This window comes from Trachemys scripta, chromosome 21, assembly GCF_013100865.1.
Source record: "Trachemys scripta elegans isolate TJP31775 chromosome 21, CAS_Tse_1.0, whole genome shotgun sequence".
Lineage (NCBI taxonomy): Eukaryota > Metazoa > Chordata > Testudines > Emydidae > Trachemys > Trachemys scripta.
This window is the reverse complement of record NC_048318.1, coordinates 16,032,991-16,055,880: the sequence shown is the minus strand read 5'-3', so window position 1 is coordinate 16,055,880 and position 22,890 is coordinate 16,032,991. Positions and strand designations below refer to the sequence as shown.

The following is a 22,890-nucleotide window of genomic DNA, read 5'->3' as shown; positions in this document are numbered from 1 at the left end:
CATTTACCCGAAAAGAGTTGTGTGAGGTGTCTAATGGGAGCTTACCGCATAATGGTTGTGCAGTGTAGGTACGGGTGATGTACATACTGAAAAATACAGTTTAAAATCTGTGTCCCAGTGAGGGTTGACAAGTTTTTCCTAGACAAAGGAAGATTGTTTTACCTGTCTGCCCCAACGGATATGTAAGTGAAGCAATGCAAACCAAACACAATGGGAGCCAGGTTGGCATTCCAAACCAATAGTAGGATGTGACGTCAACATGGGAAGACACTGGAGACTGGAAGCACAGGGATTTTTCTTGTCTCTGGGGTGAAAACACAATGAACTTGGGGGCATAAGGGGTAGTAAAACAGATCGCTATGTTATCCATTTCACCGAAGAACAGACTTGGTGTTCTGGTAATTCTGAATCCTGGTTTGACTGAAAACTAGCAAGCTCTGCAGAAAAAGCTTGCAATCCTTTAGACAGACCTTGTGGTCTGTTACAGTTAAGTTTTAGTTTCTAGAAAGCATATTGTACTTTTGTATAACATGTTGTTCTTATTACCCTTGCTCATTATCTCTTAATCTTTTGTCAATGAAGTTATATTTGATTTTACTATCAATAGATTACAGTGCTGTTATATTGGACCTGATACTCAGTTGAATCAAACAAGCTAGTGTATATGTACTGTTCCCTTGGGAGTAGAAAGCCTAATAATTACCGAGAGTGTCCAGTGATGGGCTGGACACAACAGGAGGCTGTGCCTCAAGTGTTTGGGGACTGGGATACACCCAGTGCTAACCTGCAAGGCAAAGTGGGAGTAGCAGAGTCCAGAGGAGAATGTTTGAGTAGCTAAAGGGCCACAGTCCTGGACATCCTGAGAAAGTTACATCCAGTGTATTGATTCAGCAGTCTTAGAGAGCTGTCAACCAGTCATTATTTGCAGTGCTGTAGCCATGTCAGTCCCAGGATATTAAGGATACAAAGTGGGCGAGGTAATGTCTTTTATTGGGCCAACTTCTGTGGGTGAGAGACAAACTTTTGAGCTTACGGAGAGCTCTTCATTATAAAGCTAAAGTTCTGTTGGAGACTGAAGAAGTGTTGTCATGAGGATATTTTTTTTTTTTGAACCTCCCTCCTTTTCTCCCCTACCTGTTGCTCCACCCGAGTCCAGTACGTACAAAACAAGGATTTATTGTTAAGGGTAAATATCACCTAAATGTGGTCAGTGTGAATGAGCAGGATGTTCCCACGTCATTTCCCTATCTATACAAGATGCACATAATTGGATCTTGCTCCGAACACTCTGCTTATTGGGGAATTTTCTTATTTTGCAGCTTTACAAACTAACGAAGACTTAAGACAAGAATATTCATTTGCAGAATTTCAGCATATACCATCGTCCTAACTTCCTTGCATCTTGGTTTATTCCAAGACTTTTCCTTACAGGATTTATGTCCCTCCATCTTCCCTTCTCTACACTCGCTATATAATTCACTCGTTTTTAAATGGTGCAGAGGGACTGAATAAATGAGGTCAGAGATTCCCTTTAGGTAATAAGGAAAAGAGAGCCTAGTGATTTTTCTTTCACTTACACGGCAGATACCTATTTCAGGTACTACTGACTCCCATAAATATAATATATGGTTATTCATCCTATTAATCCAAAATGCTCAGGTGCTGGAGTTGGGTTTACTTTTATGTTGTGGTTTTTTTTTCCCAAAATAGGGAAGCATTTCTCCAGTAGCTTGAATTACCCCAGCGTTGGCTCAAAAGGCTTCTTGCCTGTTGCGTAAACTGTAGGTCATCCAATTTTTCACAGAGATGGAAAGTTTAATCGAGGAAAACGGTTTGAAAATCTGCATGCTGACAAGTGCGACTGCCTCATTCACACCAATAAAATGGGTTCTCCACTGCAGCATAAGCTAGGATTTAGTTAGCAAACAAACTGTTATTTGAAGTTTGTTTCCTCTCTCTTCCCCCCCCTCCCCTTTTTCCAGGGCTCTCAACTTTTTTTTTTTTTTTTTTAACCTGGAGCATTTGTCATTGTTGGAATCTGGCTTGAATTTTGCTTTTTATATCCCTTCCCTATTGGCTTTTTTTTTTGCTGAATCTAAGTGTCCCTCTCTGTTTTCTTGTAGGTTCCCAATCTCTAGCATTTTAGCCACTCACAAACAGCAGTGAAGGTATCCTCCCAATACCAAGGCGAGGAACAGTTGTATTGTGACTGTTTTACAGACCCTGATCTCAAGGGTGGAGGGCGAGGGGGGGAGATAGTTTACTAGGACTGAAGTCTGACTGACTTCCACATGGTCACCCAGGAATCCTGTCCTAGAGCTGGAAATTGAATCCAGGTCTGCTGAGTCTCTGTCCTGTGCTTTAACCACAGACCATCCTTCCTCTCGCTGAAATCTTTTCTGGTACTTGCGGTCTTGGCTGGTTCACAGAGCTTTGGCGATAAAAGGCATTCAGCTGCTGTAGTGATGGGAGGATCCCTAAAATGGATAAGACAGGTGTGGGTAAGATCAAAGGCGAAGCAGATCAGAATCAGATCTTTCCCTTAAAAGTCTCTCTCGTCCTGACATCTGGGTATGGAAGGGGTGGAGCACAGGAGTGCGCGGAGGGTCACTTAAGATGCCATTTCACTTACCTTATGTAAACCCAATGTTCAGTTTTTAGGAAGCTGTATAGCGCCAGCTAAGCCCCGTAGCAGAGCCGTAACATGCCATGAAGGAGACAAATGCTTTTAAAGAATGGACCAAAGATGATGATGTAACAACTTAATTTATTTCAGTCACTGATGAGAATACTTGGAAATGAATTTGTGTAGTTTTACCACATATGGCCTCGGAGTGTGTAGGCTGTGTTTGGAAGCTAATGGGATTAGCGCATGCGGCTCGAAGGATATAGTCATGTCCCTATGAAAGTACTCAGCACTGCAGAATTCAACGTTGGATGTAGTAATTAGGTGACTAAAAGTTTCTTAACAGTTTTGCTTGGCTCAGAAATACCTTTTATGTTGAAATTGAAATGTCTCCGTGTAAAACTCCATAACATGCATTGAAATATTTCAGGCATCCACCAAATAAATTGAGCTTGCTGTGTGTGATGGCGGATGTAGAGGTAGGACAGACAAACTGAATTGCCCCACGGTCAAATCAGCTTTTCCTATCTATATTTTTCAACCCAATAATCCTGTTGTCATTGTATTAACAGGAAGATCTCAATCCATTGTAATGTCACAGTGAAAAACTTGAAACCATTTGTATCAAGAACATTCTGGAGAAATCGGAGGGACTGAAATCCTGGAGGCACAGTGCTCCTTTAAAAATGAGACACTTCAGTGACTCTCTTGTCTTGATTGTGTTTCAGTTAGTGTCGATATATGGTGGAAATGTATTTAGAAGCAAAACAATGCATCGTGGATAAGAATAAGCATTAAATCATGTAACCAAAAAGCAAGAAAATGTGGAGTTTAGTGTGGTTCTTAACAAATTCCTTGTGCCCCTGAGCAATGGTTAACTTAATAAACTTTACAGTATTTAAACAAACACTGGGATTTAAAGGGGTGAGTTAAGGATGGGATTTCAACTTTCAAACTGAATTTCCAGGGTTTGCCAAGTCATTAACTGTATTTGAATGTGGGTCTTTTAAATATTTTCTTTCCTTTGTTTCTTTTACCAAATCCACCCAGAGAATTGGAGACAATGCACCTTAATTGTTGTCAAGGAGATATGACTGTGATCTATATGCAAATATCCAAGGCAACAGAATGTAGAGTAACCAGTTATAGACTATCATCTTAACATGTATTTAAATTATTGTGAAACGGTATCATATTTACTATATAGCCCCTAATGACTCCAAAGGAACCATTACACTATATTATGTGATTTACATATTTAAAGTGCATAGTAATAAGCTTTTGGAGTTTAAAGCTAATCAAACATACCCACGTAATAATGCATATCTAAGCTGGAAGAGAGAATTTTAACTTAGTGTTAGACATCTCAACAGGAAATTAATTATATATAATACAGATACAAAGCACACAGGTTTTTTTATATTCAATTTGTGCACAGTTAACTTTAATTGAACAAAATCTATCCAACATGAATATAAATCAGTTGATTTTTTTCCACTTGTTTTTCAAAACTTGCTTAAAAGTGTTGCTGATTATTAGAGGATATTTATTCAAATAAGGATTTTTCACCCTTTAGCACAGCTTCCCTCACACCACCCCCTGTGATTCTGCATTGGGAACATAAAACTGATTCTCCCCCCCCCCCTCCGTATTTTTTCTTTGTTAGAATATAAACGCAATCTAATGAAATTAAACACACTTTAAAATGTTTATCTACCACCAATAAATATTTTGCTGAATATTTCCTGAAATGTTTGAAGGGAAACTGAAATGAGACTGCTGTTTGTCATAATATATCTTTATGCTTGTAATCTGCATGATTCACATTAATATTTTTCTCTATTTCATGACACTTAATATGTATACAGATGACTGAAAACACTGTCTTATACTATCTAGTGTTTTAGTTAAAACAAACAAGGATAATGGGTGATGTGAATGGTCCTCATTTTGACTGGGTAAATGTCACTTCAGGTCGTAATGCAGAGATAAAATTTCTAGAGTGGTGCTTCTTGGAGCAGGTAATCCTGGAACCCAAATGGGGAGAAGGAATTCTTGATTTAGTCCTAAGTGGAACATAGGATCTGGTCCAAGAGGTAATTGTAGTGACCATAATGCAATTCAATATCTTTGGGGAATATACTAAAAAAATCATGGTAACATTTACCTTGGAAAAAAGGGAGGTAAAAAGAATGACACTAGTCAGAAATTAAACTGAGTATTCACAAGGGTAAAATGCCTGCAAGCAGCATGGGGACTACTAAAGAACACCATAACAGAGGCTCCGACTAAATGTATACCCCAAGTCATAAAAGATTGTAAGAAGACCAAAAGAATTCCATTAAACAGCCAAGTGATGGAGGCTGTTGGAGGCAAAGAGGCATCCTTTAACATTTGGAAGTCAAAATCTAGTGAGGAAAATAAGGAGCACAAACTGTCAGGTTAATTATAAAAAGTACAATGAGGCAGATCAAGAAAATTTGAGAAGCAACTTGCTAAAGACACAAAACCCTCCCAGTACGAATTCTTTAAAGTACATCTGAAGCAGGAAGCCTACCAAATAGGTGTTGGGGCCACTAGATAACCAAGGTGTTAAAGGAGCAACTAAGGAAGACAATACCACTAAATAAATTCTTTGCATTGGTTTTCACTGCAGAGGATGTGAGGGATACCCGCATCAGAGCTATTGTTTTTGAGCAACAAATCTGAGGAACTGTGCCAATAGAAGAGGTTTTAAAACAAATTGATAAATTACACACGAAGTCACCAGGACCAGATGGTATTCACCCAAGAGTTCTGAAGGAACTCAAATACGAAATTGCAGAACTACTAAGTGTGGTGTATATAACTTGTCACTTGAATCTATACCAGATGACTGCAAGGTATCTCATGTAACACCGTTTTTTAAAAAAAGAGCTCCAGAGGAGATCTTGGCAATTACAGGCCAGTGAGCCCAAGTTCACTACCGAGGAGAGTGGCAGAAACCATAGTAAAGAACAGAATTTTCAGGCACATAGATATCTCTGATTTGTTGGGAAAGAGTAAACACAGCTTTTCTAAACAGAAATCATGACTCACCAATCTACTAGAATTCTTTGAGGATGTCAACAAGCATGTGAATAAGGTTAATCCAGTTGATACAATATACTTGGATTTTCAGCAAGCCTTTGGCAAAGTCCCCCACTAAAGGCTCTTAAGGGAATTAAGTTTATTGGATAAGAGGGAAGGTCCTCTCATGGATCAGTAACTGACTAAAAGATAGGAAACAATGGGTAGGAATACATTCAGTTTTCTCAATGGAGAGAGGTGGACGACGGCATCCCCCAAGGTTCTGTACTGGGACCTGTGCTGTTCAACATTTTCATTAACGATCTGGAAGAGGGGGTGAACAGTGAAGTAGCAAAGTTTGCAGATGATATAAAACTATTCAAGATAAGTCCAAAGCAGATTGTGAGGAGTTGAAGAGGGATCTCACAGAACTGGATAACTGGACAGCAAATTGGCAGATGAAATTCAGTGTTGTTGAGTGCAAAGTAATACACATTGGAAAACATAATCCCAACTATACATATATAATGATTGGGTCTAAATTAACTGTTACCACCCAAGAAAGATCTTGAAGTTTCCATGGATAATTCTCTGAAAACTTCCGCTCAGTGCACAGCTGAAATCAAACAAGCAAACAGTAGGTCAGGAACTGTTAAGGAAGGGATAGAAAATAAGACAAAATATGATAATGGCACTAATCCCCACACACCCACACCATAATGTGCCCACACCTTGATCACTGTAACCAGTTCTGGTTGCCCCATCTCAAAAAGGATATAGTGGAACTGGAAAAGTTTCAGAGAAGGCAACCAAGATGACCAAGGATATGGAACGGCTTCCATACAAGGGGAGATTTAAAAGATCTAAAAAAAGAGACAACTACGGGAGGGTATGATAGAGGTCTGTAAAGTCTGACCTAGTATGGCAGCTGTGATGTTCTTACGATAGAGGTCAAAGTGTGTGGGGGGGGGGGCGGGGAAGGGAGGGTTGTCGGAGAGAAGCTTTTCAAACAATGTTTAGATTGGGAGGCCTTTGATTGAAAATAACTATTCAAATCTTCATGAAAGTTGAGTCACTAGCTGTTTCCAAAAAGGCAACACTGTGCTTATGCTTCCTGGATCCCATCATGAACCCCAAACCTAAAGGCGAAAACACACTTCCATGAGACATATTGTCATTCCAGCTTGGGCCAGCCTAGGAACTGGATTTCTAAAGAAATCAGTCGTCTGTTTTAATGGAGCGACATTCCATCATCAGAAGCTTCAGTGACTTGAACTTCAAGTAATTTATTTCTAAATTACTTTTGCTGTAATTCTTATTAATTCAGATAGGGTTTTGACTTGATATAAAACTCGACAAATATAAGGAATGGTTTAATGAATTGAAAGATAGGATTGAGTCTTTTAAATAAATGTAAAAAAAAATGTTAATTGCTTAGATGGAAATCAAATCTTAATAGCTTTGTTAATCCTTTGTAGTGAATATTGTGTTTACAAAGAAGTATGGAGAATGTATCCAGCTTAACCTTCTCCAGAAGTCTTTTCTCAATTGGGTTGATAAAATTCTTCCCCAGGGTGTTTTAGTGGTGGTTAACTTTTTTTTGCTGCTATTTATCCACAACAGAAGCTTCTGCTTCTGTATTGATGACAATTTTCAGCTGGGGAGCTAACCCTCCTGTTAAATTCTTCATTGTTTAATGGCTTAGCAAGTTGAATACATCCAAAAAACATAGCCTTCTTTGCACCTAAAAAAATTACTGCAGAAAAACAGGCGCGATGCCAACTTGAAATTGATCATAAAAATCTTTGTATGGTTCGCTATAGATTTAGTTACAAAACAAGACCACACAGTAGTGTGTTGCCAAGTATTTTAACATGGCCTCCCACCAGGATTCCACCCTTTAGCCATTATAAACCACCTTTCCAGGGTTTCTTGTGCAAAAAGGATAGTGAGGTCAATTGCATGCAATACATTCACTTGTTTTCCCGTCTGAATAGGAGACTCCCCCGTTCCCCAACATAACGGCTTCAGTAGACAGCGTCATTTTGGCAAACTAGATAATAATTGTTTGGCGATGTTCCAGAAAACTGTACTGAGTATATTGTTAGTATAGAATGGTGTTTAGCTTATGTGATTGGAGATAAGGAGTGAGCATTGATAGTCTTGTAGAGGCACCTGGTGGAAAAAAATTAAATGCCTGTAACACATTCATCAAGAGTATTTTTAATGAATCCTAGGGGACACATCCTCTCTAGTGGGCATTTGATTGCTTTTATTGATATTTTTTAATTGCTTTATAAATCTGAGATGATTTAGCAATAGGCACAGACACATTGATAACACCCAGGGTCAGAGAAATTGCTCCAAATCCCTCTTCCAAATGGTGGCAGGATTTGAACATGGCTCTCCTGAAAGCCCTCGCCACTCCCTCGCTGAGCATTGTGAAAGGCATGTGGCAATTTTTCAGTCTATTAAAATTTACATTTCTCTTACAGGTTAAATAATGAGAAAAATATGAAATTTTAAGAGTAAATTGTGTCTTTGTGTTGCTGCTTATCAACCTTTTTGTTAAATTGTGGTGCACAGAAATAAACTTTATTCTGAGGTTTCATCGGAAGCACGTATAGTCCCATCGTTACTAAGTTATACTTGTACTCTCTAGCCTTAATGCTAACCCTTTATGCATATGCTGTCATTAGTGTCCTTGATGCCTTTCTGCTATATTTTCTAGACATTCGTTGATACCTCCCTTTCTCACCTCTAGTTCAATAGCATTCTTTTTAGTCATTAACTATAGACCTATATCTCTTACATTTTCCCATCATTAAGTTTAATTCGACACATCTTGCCAATCAAAAAGTTGAAAGTTTTTTCCAGTCTGTGCTTGCTTTTATGTCATCAACAAGTGAAACCACTTATCGGTTCTTTTGTCCGTAGTGTTTGTATAGTCGAAAGCAGATGAGAGATCAGAAGTGACCCAAAGGGACTTAAATTGGAATTTCTCTTTTGGGTAGATAGCCTCTCCAGTTCTGTTTTATGTACTTCTTACTGCTTAGATTCTGCCCTAATTTTCCTTAGGATTATTTTGTGACCTGACAGAACTAGCATCATTTATGAGGAAAATTAGAAATTTAGAATGCAAGGGTTTTATTTTAACTATGTTCCCCAGCATCCTCTAAAACTTGAGCCCGGATATCGCTGCATGCACCTGATACGTTGGCTCCTGTCAGTTAAAGAGAGAGAGGGTTTTTGTGCAGCTGACTTGTAAATATTACCAGACTCAGAGAGAGGAGATTGCATTAAGGATTTTTCTTCAGTTTCTGGACTTCCACAGCATCACCTACTGCAGTTTACGAAAATAAGCGCGTCAAGTTTCCTTCCCCACTCTGAGCTCTGGGGTACAGTTGTGGGGACCTGCATGAAAGACCCCCTAAGCTTATTTTTACCAGCTTAGGTTAAAAACGTTCCCAAGGCACAAATTCCACTTTGCCAGGGACAGTATGCTGCCACCACCAAGTGATTTAGACAAAGAATCAGGGAAAGGACCACTTGGAGTCCTATTCCCCCCAAAAAAATTCCCCCCCAAAGCTCTGAACCCTGCTTTCCTGGAGAAGGCCTGAAAATAATATCCTCACCAATTGGTACAGGTGAACACAGACCCAAACCCTTGGATCTTGAGAAGAATGAAAAATTAATTGGGTTCTTAAAAGAAGAATTTAAATTAAAGAAAAGGTAAAAAAAAATTACCTCGGTATAATCAGAATGGCAAGTACTTTAGAGAATAACAAAAGACTCAAAAACACAGAGCATTTCCCCTCTAGGCAAAACTTTAAAGTTGCAAAAACAGGTATAAACCTCCCTCTTAGCACAGGGAAAATTCACAAGCTAAAACAAAATCGAATGCATTTCTTTGCTATTACTTACTATTTTTGCAAGACTAGATGCTTAGTTCAGATATGGCTTAGGGAGATGTATTTTCCCTGCTCTGTTTCCTTGTTGACTCCTGGAGAGACAGTCAAAAAAGCTTTCCCCACAGATTTGAAAGTATCTTCTCCCCTTATTGGTCCTTTTGATCAGGTGCCACCCAGGTTATCTGAGCTTCTTAACCCTTTACAGGTAAAAGAGGAATTAACCCTTTACAGGGTAAAGAAGGATTTTATGCTACCCTTAGCTGTATGTTTACGACAAAGTGTATATCTGATCATCAGAGGACAAAGTGCTGCTAATCTATATTTTTTTTAAATATTTTAAAGAGAATTGCTTTGTGAGAACAGTCTTTCAATATTCATGCTTTGAGAGAGTGGGAGTCAGTCTTGTAACATTTTATGCAATCACCCCAATGCCAAGAAGTTAAGTGCTAATTTCATTTTCTCTGATCTGAGCAGTTGGCTGTGCTTTAATACACTGGGCTGTTCTTTTGTTATCTGCAAAATACTCTTTCTGTTTAAATTACATTGAAGAGTTCTGGTATCAATATGTTGTCACAGTGTAATCTGGATTCTGGTTTACTGTGGGCCTTCTCTTTTATTGCAGATTCAAATGGAGGGGCTTCTCCAAAGCATATGGAGAGCATTGTTTAGTAGCAGGCTAACTGGGGGGGAGTGAGTTCACAGACTTGGTAAATGTCCACCATGGAAGTAAAGCTGATCTCCCGAGGCTAAGCATGCAGAGTATTAAAGAATGAAGGGAGTAGTAAACAAGGTATTTGATATTCCGTACCGTTTCTCCCTAGTCTTGATGTGCATAATTGGGTCCTGGATAAATTACAGGAATAAAAAAAAAAGTATCCAGTGTAAAAGAGCTCATTTACATACAAGTATATTCTCCATAACAAAATAAACTATGCACAAGCAGGGATAGTTGTCCACCCGCTAAATAAAAGAAACTTCAACACAAAAGGTTGCAGTTTGAAATACGTTTCCTGATCTGGAGTAGTTTGTCACTCTGGCTTGTGGGGTTTTTAATAAACAAAAATTTACTGGAAGAAGGCTTGACTTCAAAAATGCAGAAGGTCTGTGTATAGTCCAGCCAATTCCTCATGCAATACAAGGTTGGCATTACAATTAGGTCACCCTGCGTCTTTGAGAAGTGTACCTACTTTATCAAAAATAGCCATGCTGCATGCAGATGAAAGAGTTAAAGTATTTTGTGGTTTATTTCTATTTTTTTATAGTAGAGCTTTATAGTTCGAATATTTCCATGGCAAATAAAGCTATTATCATCTGTGGCATATTTCGAACATAGTAGCTTCTAGGGGTTCGGGACCTTTATGGAGTAGAGCACGTACAACAGCACAAAGGTAAGAATTGTCATTTGTTACCTGAAGAAAACAGTTGTGACCATAGCTGCCAGTCCTCAGAGGTGTTCGCACCTTGAGAACATCAACCCACAGCTGTGGCATCATTGGAAGGAATCTATCCTTGTTGGAATTTGAGCGCCAGCTCTTTTTGGTCTCTTGCATAACCCAGCTAAAGGAAATCATTGTTTCTTACCAAGGAAAAAAAGTGTGTTGATAACTTTACTCCTTGTTTTGAAGCCTATGTAATTTTTTAGCTGGCTATCTGTTGCAGATTTCTTCTTTATAGAACTGGAGCTACTGTGAGATCACTACATGGTCTCTTGCTTACCAGTCATAAGCACATGTGTACCATGCATGGATATAGTGATACTTTGCAAGGCTCATGAACGATGGAGTAAGTATCATTCTGACATAAATGGAGTCGCCCAGTGGGATGAATTTCAGATCAATTAGATTACAATTGAAAATATTTGTAGAACACTCATGCAGATTAGAACAATAGGGATTGTGTTTCAGGTGTTGTGTTTAGGCATTAAAATTAACTTGTTAACCTTTCATAGTTACTTGATGTTTACTGAAGGTTTTAATTGGGTTTGCTTGTTGGTACAGAACATTCTGACTGATGTGATATATCCAGTATATTTTATTTATTGACTTCCTTTTAGTCCTGGAAAGAATAAAATACAAAAGGCTTTGGTAATATTATTTATATTAGTTAAACAGTTTCTATATACACTTCTGCTGCACATCTTATTGCATTATTGTGTTTAGTGGCTGCCTAATTGCCTGTGCAGGTTTTCCTGGTTGGAAATTATCAAGTCTCTGTTGTGCATGTGAACTGTCCTATATGAGTGGGGCAGTCACTAAATTGTTTTCATGATATACCTCGCTTTTCCATTCTACACCTCCGAATCTCAAGTCCAGTTTATTTCATTACATTTAAAAGTTGTCCGTTTTTCTCCTGTGTTCCCTTATTCACAGTTTTTTAATGTTGCTAAGTATCATTCAATTGGAAAAAATATTTGGCCTGCTGGAGGGGAAAATATGTTGCATTCTTAGTACATAAAATCTATAGACAATTCAAGATTGAGAAAGGTAAATATAATTTTCAGACGTTTAAGCAAATACTTTTCTGTTCCCGTCTTTATTCATCTCAGTCAACTACCCTTGACTTTTTTCTATGACAGTCCTTGTTATCACAGCCAATGTCAGTGTTATAGGGCTTGGCCACCCTTAGGGTACGTCTACACTACCCATCTGATTGGCGGGTAGCGATTGATCTATCGGGGATCGATTTATCGCGTGTAGTGTAGACGCAATAAATCGATCCCCAAACGCTCTCCCGTCGACTGCTGAACTCCAGCTCGGCGAGAGGAGGAAGCAAAGTCGATGGGGTAACGGCGGCCGTCGATCCTGCACCGCAAGGACGCAAAGTAAAGAAATTTTAATTCAATCTAAGATGCGTCAACTTCAGCTACGCTATTCTCGTAGCTGAAGTTGCGTATTTTTGATTCTCCTCCCCCGTGTAGACCAGGCTTAACTTTCATGTGCATTGATGTGATGAAGTGTATGTTGATAAAAACTTATTATGATCTCTTTACCACTTCACCTTGGACCTGCTAAAGGCTCCCATCCTTGAAGGCAGAGGTTTAGTATAACTTAGTTGTGTAGTTTGAGATTAAATTAAAAAAAAAAAGACCAGTAATGTATGTAACAAACTACCCAATCTATAGGTACTTTAATTGCCTCTTAAGCGAGTCTTGAAAACTATTGCTTTATCATAAAACAGTACAATTATTGCTGTATTTTCCTCAAAAATATGCAAATCGCTGCTGAGAAAATAGCAACTGTTGTTTGTGGTGATTCACAGATATTAAAAAAAAAAAAATGGAGAATATGGCCAAAGGAAGTATCACCGACTATATAAAGCTTCCCCAGATCCCAGAGACTGAGTGAAAGCTATAGGTATAGAGGGGGGAATGCCTGATATTGTGGGGCTTTCTCATGTATGGCTGTTGTGAACATGGGCACTTCGTACCACAAGTGATTTCCTTTCAAACACCTTAACAAGAACAGGCAGTATTTTGTGTTGCAATTGTCCTAACAATAATTCAGCACTTTTTTCAGTTCTAGAATCTGAGTAGTCCAGTCACATTTTCTCAAATCGCTCAGTGGGCTCGGTTCCCTCACCTCCATCCCAACAACAACAGAAAATGATGATGCCATGTGTTGCTCAATATTTTGCTGGAGATATTTGAATCTTTAGGATTGTTAGTGCTGCCAATAGCGTTTTTTTGACTAGCAAGAATTCCCATCAGCTTTCCCTTTTCTACTTTTGGTTGGAGAGTGGGGGAAGACTTTTTAACTAAGTCTTTCCAGAATCTTTCTTATATAATTATAATATACTATAGAAGTAAGCTTTTCCATTTCCCTTTTTGTTCCTCCTCCTTTAGTATATTTTAATATAACAGTACTAGAAATTGGCTGTATAGCAAATGCAATCAAATTTGAATGAACTAAAAATTGGGCTCCAGATTTTCACACCACTTAAAGAGGAAATCCCAGGATCGCTGTATTCTTGGAAGCACTTCACATTTTCAGTGAATCGGTTTGCCTCCTTAGCACCAAGATCTGCACATGTGGCTCCAGGAAATGTCTTGAATGCGTTAATAGGTCCTGATATTTTACTCCCTACAGCTTTGTTTTATCAGCAGTGCTATCAGTTCATTTCTCCATTTCACTCTCTTGTGTAGCTCTGATACTCTTTTAGTTTCCAGGGAATTAAGAGGTAGACATCATGCCATCAACTGCACGTCTCACAATGCCTCCACCACTTGTTTTTTAGGAGCCAGTCTGTGCCATGGTGCTTGGCTCCTTACTGTGATGTAGGGTTGAGATGAAGACGTGGCCCCCTAGAGTAAATCTCCTCTTGCTCCTTTCCCTCTTCCCCCACTTTGGCATATGTTCCTTGCATATCTGCCAACCAGGGGTTTATTTTAAAATATTTCATTCTGGGTGGGTGGGATAAGGTAGCAGATGTTTAGCTTCCAGGAGCAAGAGAATTTGCCTGCTCCGTCTTTGCCCAGCTCTTCCCTTGGAGCCACATTTTTACATCTAGATGAAATTATCCATCAGCAGTTTATAGAGCAGCCTTGCCAATGCATACAGCAGAAGGGGCAGTCTTTGTTTTTTAGAAAAGCAACTGCCCCTTCTCCACTCTAACCGCCCACAGAGCTCTCCCAGTTATTCTAGTCTAATTTAGTGATGTTCATTAGAGTTATTTTTCCTCCCCAGGATCCCCCTTTCAAATGTTGTCCAATGGCCAACTGTGTATGTGTGCAGCAATGAAATTATTTCCCAGGTAACTATAGTTATGAATTGTGTATGCCATAGACACTAAGCCAATAATAAGGCAATAATACCCTCTTCATACTCAAGAAGGAATAGTTTGCTTCAGCATGGGGGTCCACCAAAGCTTGTCCTTGATCAATTCTACACGAATCCTGGTGACATAATTTAAAAACTTGGCAATACAGTATTTAATCTTTTTCTTTCCTTCCTTTTTAAGGTGATGGACAGAACTTGGTTACTGAAGATGTGACAGTAGTGGAGGGAGAAGTTGCCACCATCAGTTGTCGAGTCAAAAACAGTGATGACTCAGTGATTCAGCTATTGAATCCCAACAGACAGACGATTTATTTCAAAGACTTCAGGCGTAAGTTTCCATCCCTGTATTATTTGGTAGCAACTGACCCCCACCCTCCTAGCCTTCTGGATAAAGATATTGCTAAAGCCTCTTTTTTAATTTAATGTTAGGCACTTAAAGTTTAGTTGATTCTTCAGAGCGTAGATGACAGGCAATCATAATCTTTCTCCTTAATGGAAACCTTGATGGTCCCTTTTAAAAGTCAGACTGTTTTACTTTGCAATAGGAATTGATTGTAGTAATTCAGGGTGAATTGCAACCGAGCGCCAAATATTTAGCTGACACAAACAAATTGAATAGAGTAATGCAGGAGAATACAATGTTCTGAGGAGTAATATGTTTGGTCTGAAGATTGACATGTTCAAGATAATCTGTCTCCTTTAAAGCCAAAACAAAATCTGTCGCCATGGTGCTCAGTGCAGGAGGATGGCTTTATTTCCTGTTTAGACAATACTGTGAGGCTAACAATTGAAATGAAACTATTTAAATTATTTAGTCTAATAGCTGCTGTTGGAATTGGACGGGATGGACCAGGACTACTTGTGCTCTCTGTGTACACGCAGCACAGAGGGTCTCTTCTCCAAAATTGTTTACAATCTAAGTAACTAATTGGGTGAGACAAACTCAGCAGAGATTGTGATTTACTGGTATTGCAATAGATCTAAGGACCCAGATCAGAGATCAGGGTCCCCATTTTGCTAGGTATTACACACACTCTGCCCCAAAATTGGCACTCGAGAAAGACCATCAGTGAGTCTTAGTTGAAATATTTGTCAGTGCTGTCAAAATTCCCAAAGGGATTTTAGCAGTAATTACTTGTGTAAGGAAACCTAAACCTTAAATTCTTTGCCCTGATTCTTATCTCTGCTTCATGCCCGTTCTAATCCACTCATGGTATCAATCCTGCACTCTGCTTTAAGCCACAAAATAACCCCCTGAATTGTTTTTACGGCAGCCTTCTTACCAAAAACATCGCTGCATCTTCTGAAAAACAAAAGCTAGACACATCAGTAGTTTGTATGGAGAATTGGTATTGATTAGTTATATTGGTTTGAGCACGTGAGTATTGTTCAAACCCAAACTGCAAGGAGCTGGAATAATGTGGAAAACGCAGGAGTTTGGTTTAGGCACCATTACTACTCTTTCAGGCTTCTGGCTTTGCCATGTTTTTGTGGGAGGAAATGTACTATCTGTCTTGTTCATCACAATCACTAATGATCTGTTTGTTCCACAGCTTTGAAGGACAGCAGGTTTCAGTTAGTGAATTTCTCAAACAGTGAACTCAGAGTGTCGTTGACAAATGTCTCCGTTTCTGATGAAGGAAGATACTTCTGCCAGCTCTACACCGATCCCCCACAGGAAATTTATACCACTATGACGGTGCTTGGTAAGTGCCGGGCACTAAACTCGAACTCTTCAGTTAACATGGAGGGTCCAGGAATGAAGGGGAGGGGAAAGGGAATCAGCACATGGTTTTTGGAAACTATTTTTTAGCAGTTCCAGCCACCAAAAGTTGCTAAAACTTAATCAATTCTTAAGACTTGCCTTATAGAGCCACACCCACTCTGAGATTTCACTAAAAATCAACTTTTTTTATTCCAAAGAGCTTTTACACTAAAGACCAACTGCCTTTATGGATCTATTGAGTCTAGGACTCGAAACAGCAATCTCAAGATTCTGAAGGTGACTAGCAAAGATCAACCTACGTTTTCAAGTGAGCCATTTGCCACATGGAACATCCTAGCTGTTAGCGACTAGTTGTGTTAGCTAAGGGAGGAAAAGACTGGCTGTGTGCCTCTACCCAATACAATTTCTTTGTAATCACTCTCCGTGCTCCTCTTTCTAATTAATATCCTGTTTGTAGTGGAGAAGCCAGGTGTTTGTTTTTTCTGCAGCATTTCTGTTTCGTGAGATAAGTACAGGTTTAGGAGCCAGACGCCCCTGAATTCTAAGTCTGGCTCTGCCTGTCACTGACTCACTTGGGCAGCTCACTTAAATTCCCTTGGTCAGTGACTCCATTTGGGACAATACCTGCCTTGCCGAGGCTGCAGGAGGATGAATCACTGCATCGGCTGAGTGTAAACATATGAATTCCTAATGTGACATTTTGGAGTAAATCTGACACTGTTACTGACTTGGAGTGGATGTTTGCCCAGCCAACAGTCTGGGGAATGGCAAACACTTACTAGGGGAAGACAGTCAGCTGGCTTTAGTAATCCTGCACACTATCCTCATGAACTTTCCTAGACCGCATGCCTTTCATCTTTAGGGTAGCGGAGTATATCTGTGTGTGTCACACTTCAGTAGGAGGGTGGGGATCGTGATCATAGATTCTTTTCAGTGAGGCGAAAAAGGGAAGGAATAAGATTTAAGTATATTATTTATCTAAAAATAGGAGTATATTAATTATGGTTCCTCTCAGTGGCCATATTGGGACCCTTGGTCTGCGTACCAACAGCAATTCTTACTAGCTCGTAACTTTTCTCATTGGGACCACTGGGGTAGGCAGGCCCATATTTCATTTGTTCCTCGTCTACTACTTCAACTGCAGGAGGAAACCTTTGAGGAGCAAAAGGCCAAAGCAGACAAGGAGGGTACTCTTCAAACTGTCATCACATCTTTCCCAGATGAAGCTGTTATGCCCCCTCCACCTTCTCTGGCTTCAAACAGTTTCAGGAGCTAATAAAACATGTTGCGGATTCATTGCATGTTCCCCTAGGGGAGGTTTGAGAGTCACAGCACAAGCACTTGGACATTTTGCAAATGACACTTTCTGCTCAAGAGGCCTTGCCTATAAATGAGGCCCTCCTGGATCCTGCCAACACCATCTGGCAGACCCCAGCAATGGTATTGCCCATGTGCAAACATTCTGATAAGAAGTATTCTGTCCCAGCCAAGAACTGTGAACATTTATTTTTGAATCCTTTGCCTAATTCCCTGGCTGTTGAAGTGGTGAACGTGGCAGACAGCACCATTCATCTGCAACCCCAGAGTTTAGAATTGCAAATTACCAAGCTCTTGTGGCTAAATAATCTCACCAGTTATTCCAAATTCACCACATTTATTAAACACCTTCCAGCAGAACATCGCGAGCAGTTCCACGCTGCCATAGCTGAAGGTCAGCTAGTGACTAGAACATCTTTACAGGCCTCCTTAGATGCAGCTGACACTGCAGCTTGTTCCATCTCCATGGCAGTCACCGTACATTGGGAATCCTGGCTCCAGTTCTGTGGGTTGCCTAGAGAGTTTCAAAGTATTGTTGAGGACTGCCCCTTTGATGGACTGAAACTCTTTTTGCTGAGACCACAGGTGAATCATCGATCACTTAAGGTCCCAAATAAGAACGAAGGGTGGAGACCAATTCTAGATCTGACTCCTAAACTTTCTGAAAATACAAAAATGCAGAATGGTGACTTTTGCAGCTGTAATTCCACCAATGGATCCAGGGGGGTTGTTTTTCAGCCCTCAACTTTCAGGACCTTATACTTTCATGCCACAATTTGTCCTTTTCACGAGAGATTATTTTGGTTTCTGGTCAGTCAAGATCACATCCAGTACTGGATACTTGTAGTCAGCCTTGTCTCTGCTCCAAAAGTATTCTTGAAGGTTTTGGCAGTGGTCACCAACTACCTTTTGTTTATTGGAGACAATGGTTTTTCCATGCCTTGATTGGTTGCTCAAGGGCCAGACTTGCAACGAGGTTTCTCTCTGCCGTAAACTCATCACTGCCCATGCCCCACAGTTAGATCTCCAGCTCAGCATCAAAACGGCCACTTTGACCTCAGTACAAAGGAGAGAACCAAGTCATTTAGCTAGTCTCCCAGGCAATTCAGTTGCTGACCTGTTCAAGGGAACCACCGTCTCCATTCAGAGTCTGTCCAGGTGGATATCTGGATTCATTGTTGTTAATTTGCCGATACACAAGCTCCTCCCAAGGTGTTAGCCCATTTCACTAGATTTCTGTCAGTGTCTATGGTGGTGTTTAAACATGTTCCCATTGTTGGGATCTGCAAGGCTGCAATTTGGACTTCAACACATACCTTTTCCAAACACGCTGTGATGGATCATTCTTCTAGATCAGATGGTGCCCTGGGGAATGCGGTCTTGTCTTCGGTGTTGGACTCTACTTCGAAGCTCCCTCCTTATGATGAAGATATTGCTCGGAAGCCACCTGAAGTGGAGCACCCATAGGGATGCTAGTTGAAGGAGTCCAGTAATTGGAATTCTTCGAGAGGTGTCCCTCTATGGGTGCTTCACTACCCACCCTACTTCCCTTCTGCTTTGGAGTTTCCTCTGTGGGACTTTGTGGTGGAGAAGGAACTGAAGGTGGTTCACTCACGCAGTCCTACATATCATTAGTATGGGGCACAAGGATGTATAGGGCACATGCGCATGTCAAATCAGCATTGCTACCAATAATCTCTGCTCAAAGGCTCAGTGTCCAGTTGAAGGTCTGGGGACAGTGGCATAAACTGGCACCTGGTCTGCTAGCATCACAATAATAAATGAAGAATAAAGTCTTGTTCGCTGCCTGTGGTGTTCTTTAAGGAAAGTACTATGTACATTATGCAGTTGTTAAACCTCTTAAAGTGCTTCAAGAGGCTTATGCATGTTTGTTAGTTGCTTGCTGTTTAAGCAAAACCTTAAGCATAATTATAATGCAAAGTGAGGGATTTCTGTTAACTTTTGTCTGGGCTGATTTAATAGCCACCATTTTATGTATTCGTTTGTATGTATAAAGAACTTGAAATCTTTCATCTGACGTTTTGTGTGTGCTCATTTGCTTAGGTATTCTCCATTTTGGAGTGTTGCAGTTCACTTTTTCTACTCAGAATTGTCTAGGTGAAAATGTAATCTACTGAATTCTCCTCTTTTTCATCCTATTTCTCATGGTTTGCAAGCAATGATACAGATGCAGTTATAAGGTTAATATAGTTACAGATAATAGTAGCTAATAGTATTACAGCCATGTCTAAAGATTAGTGCTGGCTTTTAAGCCCCTGTTAATAAGAGAACTTGAATCGCAGTGGAAGATCTTAATGTAAAATCTCACTCACTGATTGGTTGTAAATTTGGTTGTTTTTCTCATATTTAATAAGATTCTGTTCTGTCTTAGTGTTAAAACTGTGGAAACAATGTTTATAATCCGCCCTAGGATGGATCTCAGGTTTATCAACAGCCTTCAAGTTGTACTTCAGTTTTCTGATGTTCAGCTGAATAGGATGGTGTTTGTCCCCTCCAGTTTCTCTCCTATTGGTACATGTTTAAATGTATTGAGTTAGTTAATGTACATTCACTCATTGCTAAGAGATGCATCAGAAGCAGTGGTACCTGTTTAATGGGCCTATAAGCAAGTATTTTGTGTCTTCTATAACAGGCTAGAAAAATAATTTAGTTGTTCTCATTAAGAAAGTTGCACTTCAAGATTCAGAATATACCACTTTTCGTTTCTTCTATTCCAGCGCTGTTTTAGAGGAATTGCAGCTGTGGGTATACCTGATGCATCTGTAAGGCCCTGAGCATCTAGGTATGTCAGTTCTTGGCATATTGGGGGTGCGTATGCATGTGAGTGTGCTCCTAGCCCTCCTTTCATGGAGCGGGAAACAAAGGCAGAAGCATATTCAGTTGCTCAAGAGCAAAGAGTGGCTGTCATTCAGGGTTGGGAACCAGGATCTCAGGTGCTCAAAACACTAGGCTAAACCTTGTTCCCTTGATTAAATGTTCACATAAAAAGAAAGTAAGTCAGAGCATGTCCTTGGTCCTCCTTTCTAGCACTTTATGATGGGATCTTGTACGTGGGAAGTAAATAGCACCTGTATTTCCGTGTTGATGTTACACTTAGTAGTAGCTTTAACATTATGCTTTCCAGTCACATTTTCAATGATAGGTTTCTCTGCTTTCCCAAGAGACTTTCTAGGTGTCTCTCACCACTGCTACGGTGAAGGAGCCATCAGTGGCTGCCTGTTACCATTTCTTTGTCATTTTATTATTTTTCCTCTCTTGCCGTGTATTTTAATGTCTTCTATGACACTCTATATATTTATTTATTCTCAATGGATTAGAACATATGAAAATCTGAAATATATGGTCTGTTTCACTCATCTTGGAGAAAAGCTACAAGTGACTAATTAATTAGTCCTTCGATCATCTGGAAGATATTTATACATTTGTTCTTCGTGAGCTTGAAAATGTATGAGTCATATTTCAACCAGACAATTGCTTAATCATAGTGTTGAGAACAAAAAATGTTGAGTTATCTTTGGAAATATCAGTTTAAATGCTTTACTTAAAGGCCTAATAGGGATGGAATTGTGTATATTGGGTGATATATTCATGTTTCCCTCCTTACTGACTTATTCATCTTTTTCAGAATTTTAAACTTGTTTTTATCCTGTCTATGGATTGCATGCTACTGTGGTGGTGGTGGTCTCCCTTGGGTATTACACTGTTCCTAAATAGTATTGGATTGTTTTTCACTGATGATGATTACAGCCCTCTGGCTTTGTAGCTCACAGTAGTGTTGTCTCTAGAGGGTACTTGCCTTAAAGAGAGGAAAACTCTCAGCTTGCAGTAATTGCAATCTGAAGCAGTTATCTTTGTTAAGATCCAAAGTTGTTTCCACATCTCTTCATCAAATCTGGGATTGTATTTGCCTTTTGGTTTATTTTGATGGGAGATGCATTGGCAATTGGAGACAGTGGCATTCTATTCTGGTCCCAGGCTTGGTGGCTTTTTTTAAGAGGCTTAAATGTATTTGATCTTTGCTGGTCATCTTCCACATCTTGAAACTGATGAGCAGATGAAAAAAGTTTTACCTTTAGGAAGCTAAAACTGTAGGTAGGTATGGTACCTTTAAATGTAATCCCTTTTCTGTTTCCCTTCTCATTACTGACTGTAAAATTTATATGAATGCAAGCTGTATTCTTTGTGTGGTATCACACCCATGTAGCATGAAAGAGAGCAGACAATTTACAGGGGCCCATGCTTAGCTGGGAGGGACTATAGAAAATGTGAGAATTTAATGAGCAATAGTTGAGGAAGTTCAAAGCTGGACTGAAAACATTGAACACAGCTATTAGGAACCTGTGTGTTAAGGGACAATAGTACAAATAATAATTTGATAAATTAAGAGATCTGATAAGTCTGGGTGCCTAGTTTACCCAAAAAGAATCCAGCTGTCAGGTTTAAAACAAATAAAAGGAAGTAGTTCTTCACACAGTGCACAGTCAAACTGTGGAACTCCTTGCCTGAGGAGGTTGTGAAGTCTAGGACTATAACAGGGTTTAAAAGAGAACTAGATAAATTCATGGAGGTTAAGTCCATTAATGGCTATTAGCCTGTATAGGTAAGGAATGCTGTCCCTAGCCTCTGTTTGTCAGAGGTTGGAGATGGATGGCAGGGGAGAGATCACTTGATCATTACCTGTTAGGTTCACTCCCTCTGGGGCACCTGGTATTGGCCACTGTCGGTAGACAGGAGAATGGGCTGGATGGACCTTTGGTCTGACCCAATATGGCCGTTCTTATGTAACATTGAGTAACTTGTTAATATGTTCTCGGGTATACACCAGTTAAAGATCAAAATGTACTGACCTTGTTCTGATTTATATTTTTGATTTTAGTCCCACCACGCAATTTGGTGATTGATATCCAGAAAGACATTGCCACTGAAGGAGAGGAGATTGAGTTGAACTGCACTGCCATGGCCAGCAGACCAGCCACCAAAATCAGATGGTTCAAAGGGAACAAGGAGCTAAGGGGTAGATTTATCTTCTAAATCAGCACCGTTTTAACTGATGTGGTCAAATTTTATACTGTCTAAATATAATATTGTGGTGACAGAGAATAGAAAACACTTGGTTTAAAAAAAAAAAAAATAGAGCAAGCTGTTTCAGACGCCATGTCAGTGGCAAAATATATGGGCAGACTTAAATGACAAACCCATCTTAGCAGTAAAGGTCTTTACACCTGTTTTGTCCTTTAGTTACTTGCCAGAATCCGAGTTCAGAGTTCCGGATTTGCTCTTCAGCTGCTGATGTCCTCAGTGATCTCTTACGGTGTGCGGGGAAGATAGCTCTTTGCCCTGATTTAGGGGTCAGTGTGATGGCATCAACTGGGGTGTAAAAGCATTTCAGTGCACTTTTAGATCTAGCTCAATTCTTCATGCGGGATTGTGTAGATGTTCATATAACATGGGTTTCTTCTACTCTGT

At 39.7% G+C, this 22,890-nt stretch overlaps 1 protein-coding gene across 5 annotated transcripts in view; it reads left to right on the top strand.

Annotated features, from left to right (window-relative positions):
* Positions 1–22,890, top strand: part of CADM1 (cell adhesion molecule 1) — a 290,909-nt gene that overhangs the window by 201,939 nt on the left and 66,080 nt on the right. For all 5 annotated transcript variants that reach the window (XM_034754862.1, XM_034754861.1, XM_034754860.1 and 2 more), the window contains exons 2-4: positions 14,542–14,688; positions 15,914–16,066; positions 22,301–22,438. In XM_034754862.1, the coding sequence (XP_034610753.1) occupies positions 14,542–14,688; positions 15,914–16,066; positions 22,301–22,438 (438 nt within the window). The remainder of the gene's footprint in view (positions 1–14,541; positions 14,689–15,913; positions 16,067–22,300; positions 22,439–22,890) is intronic.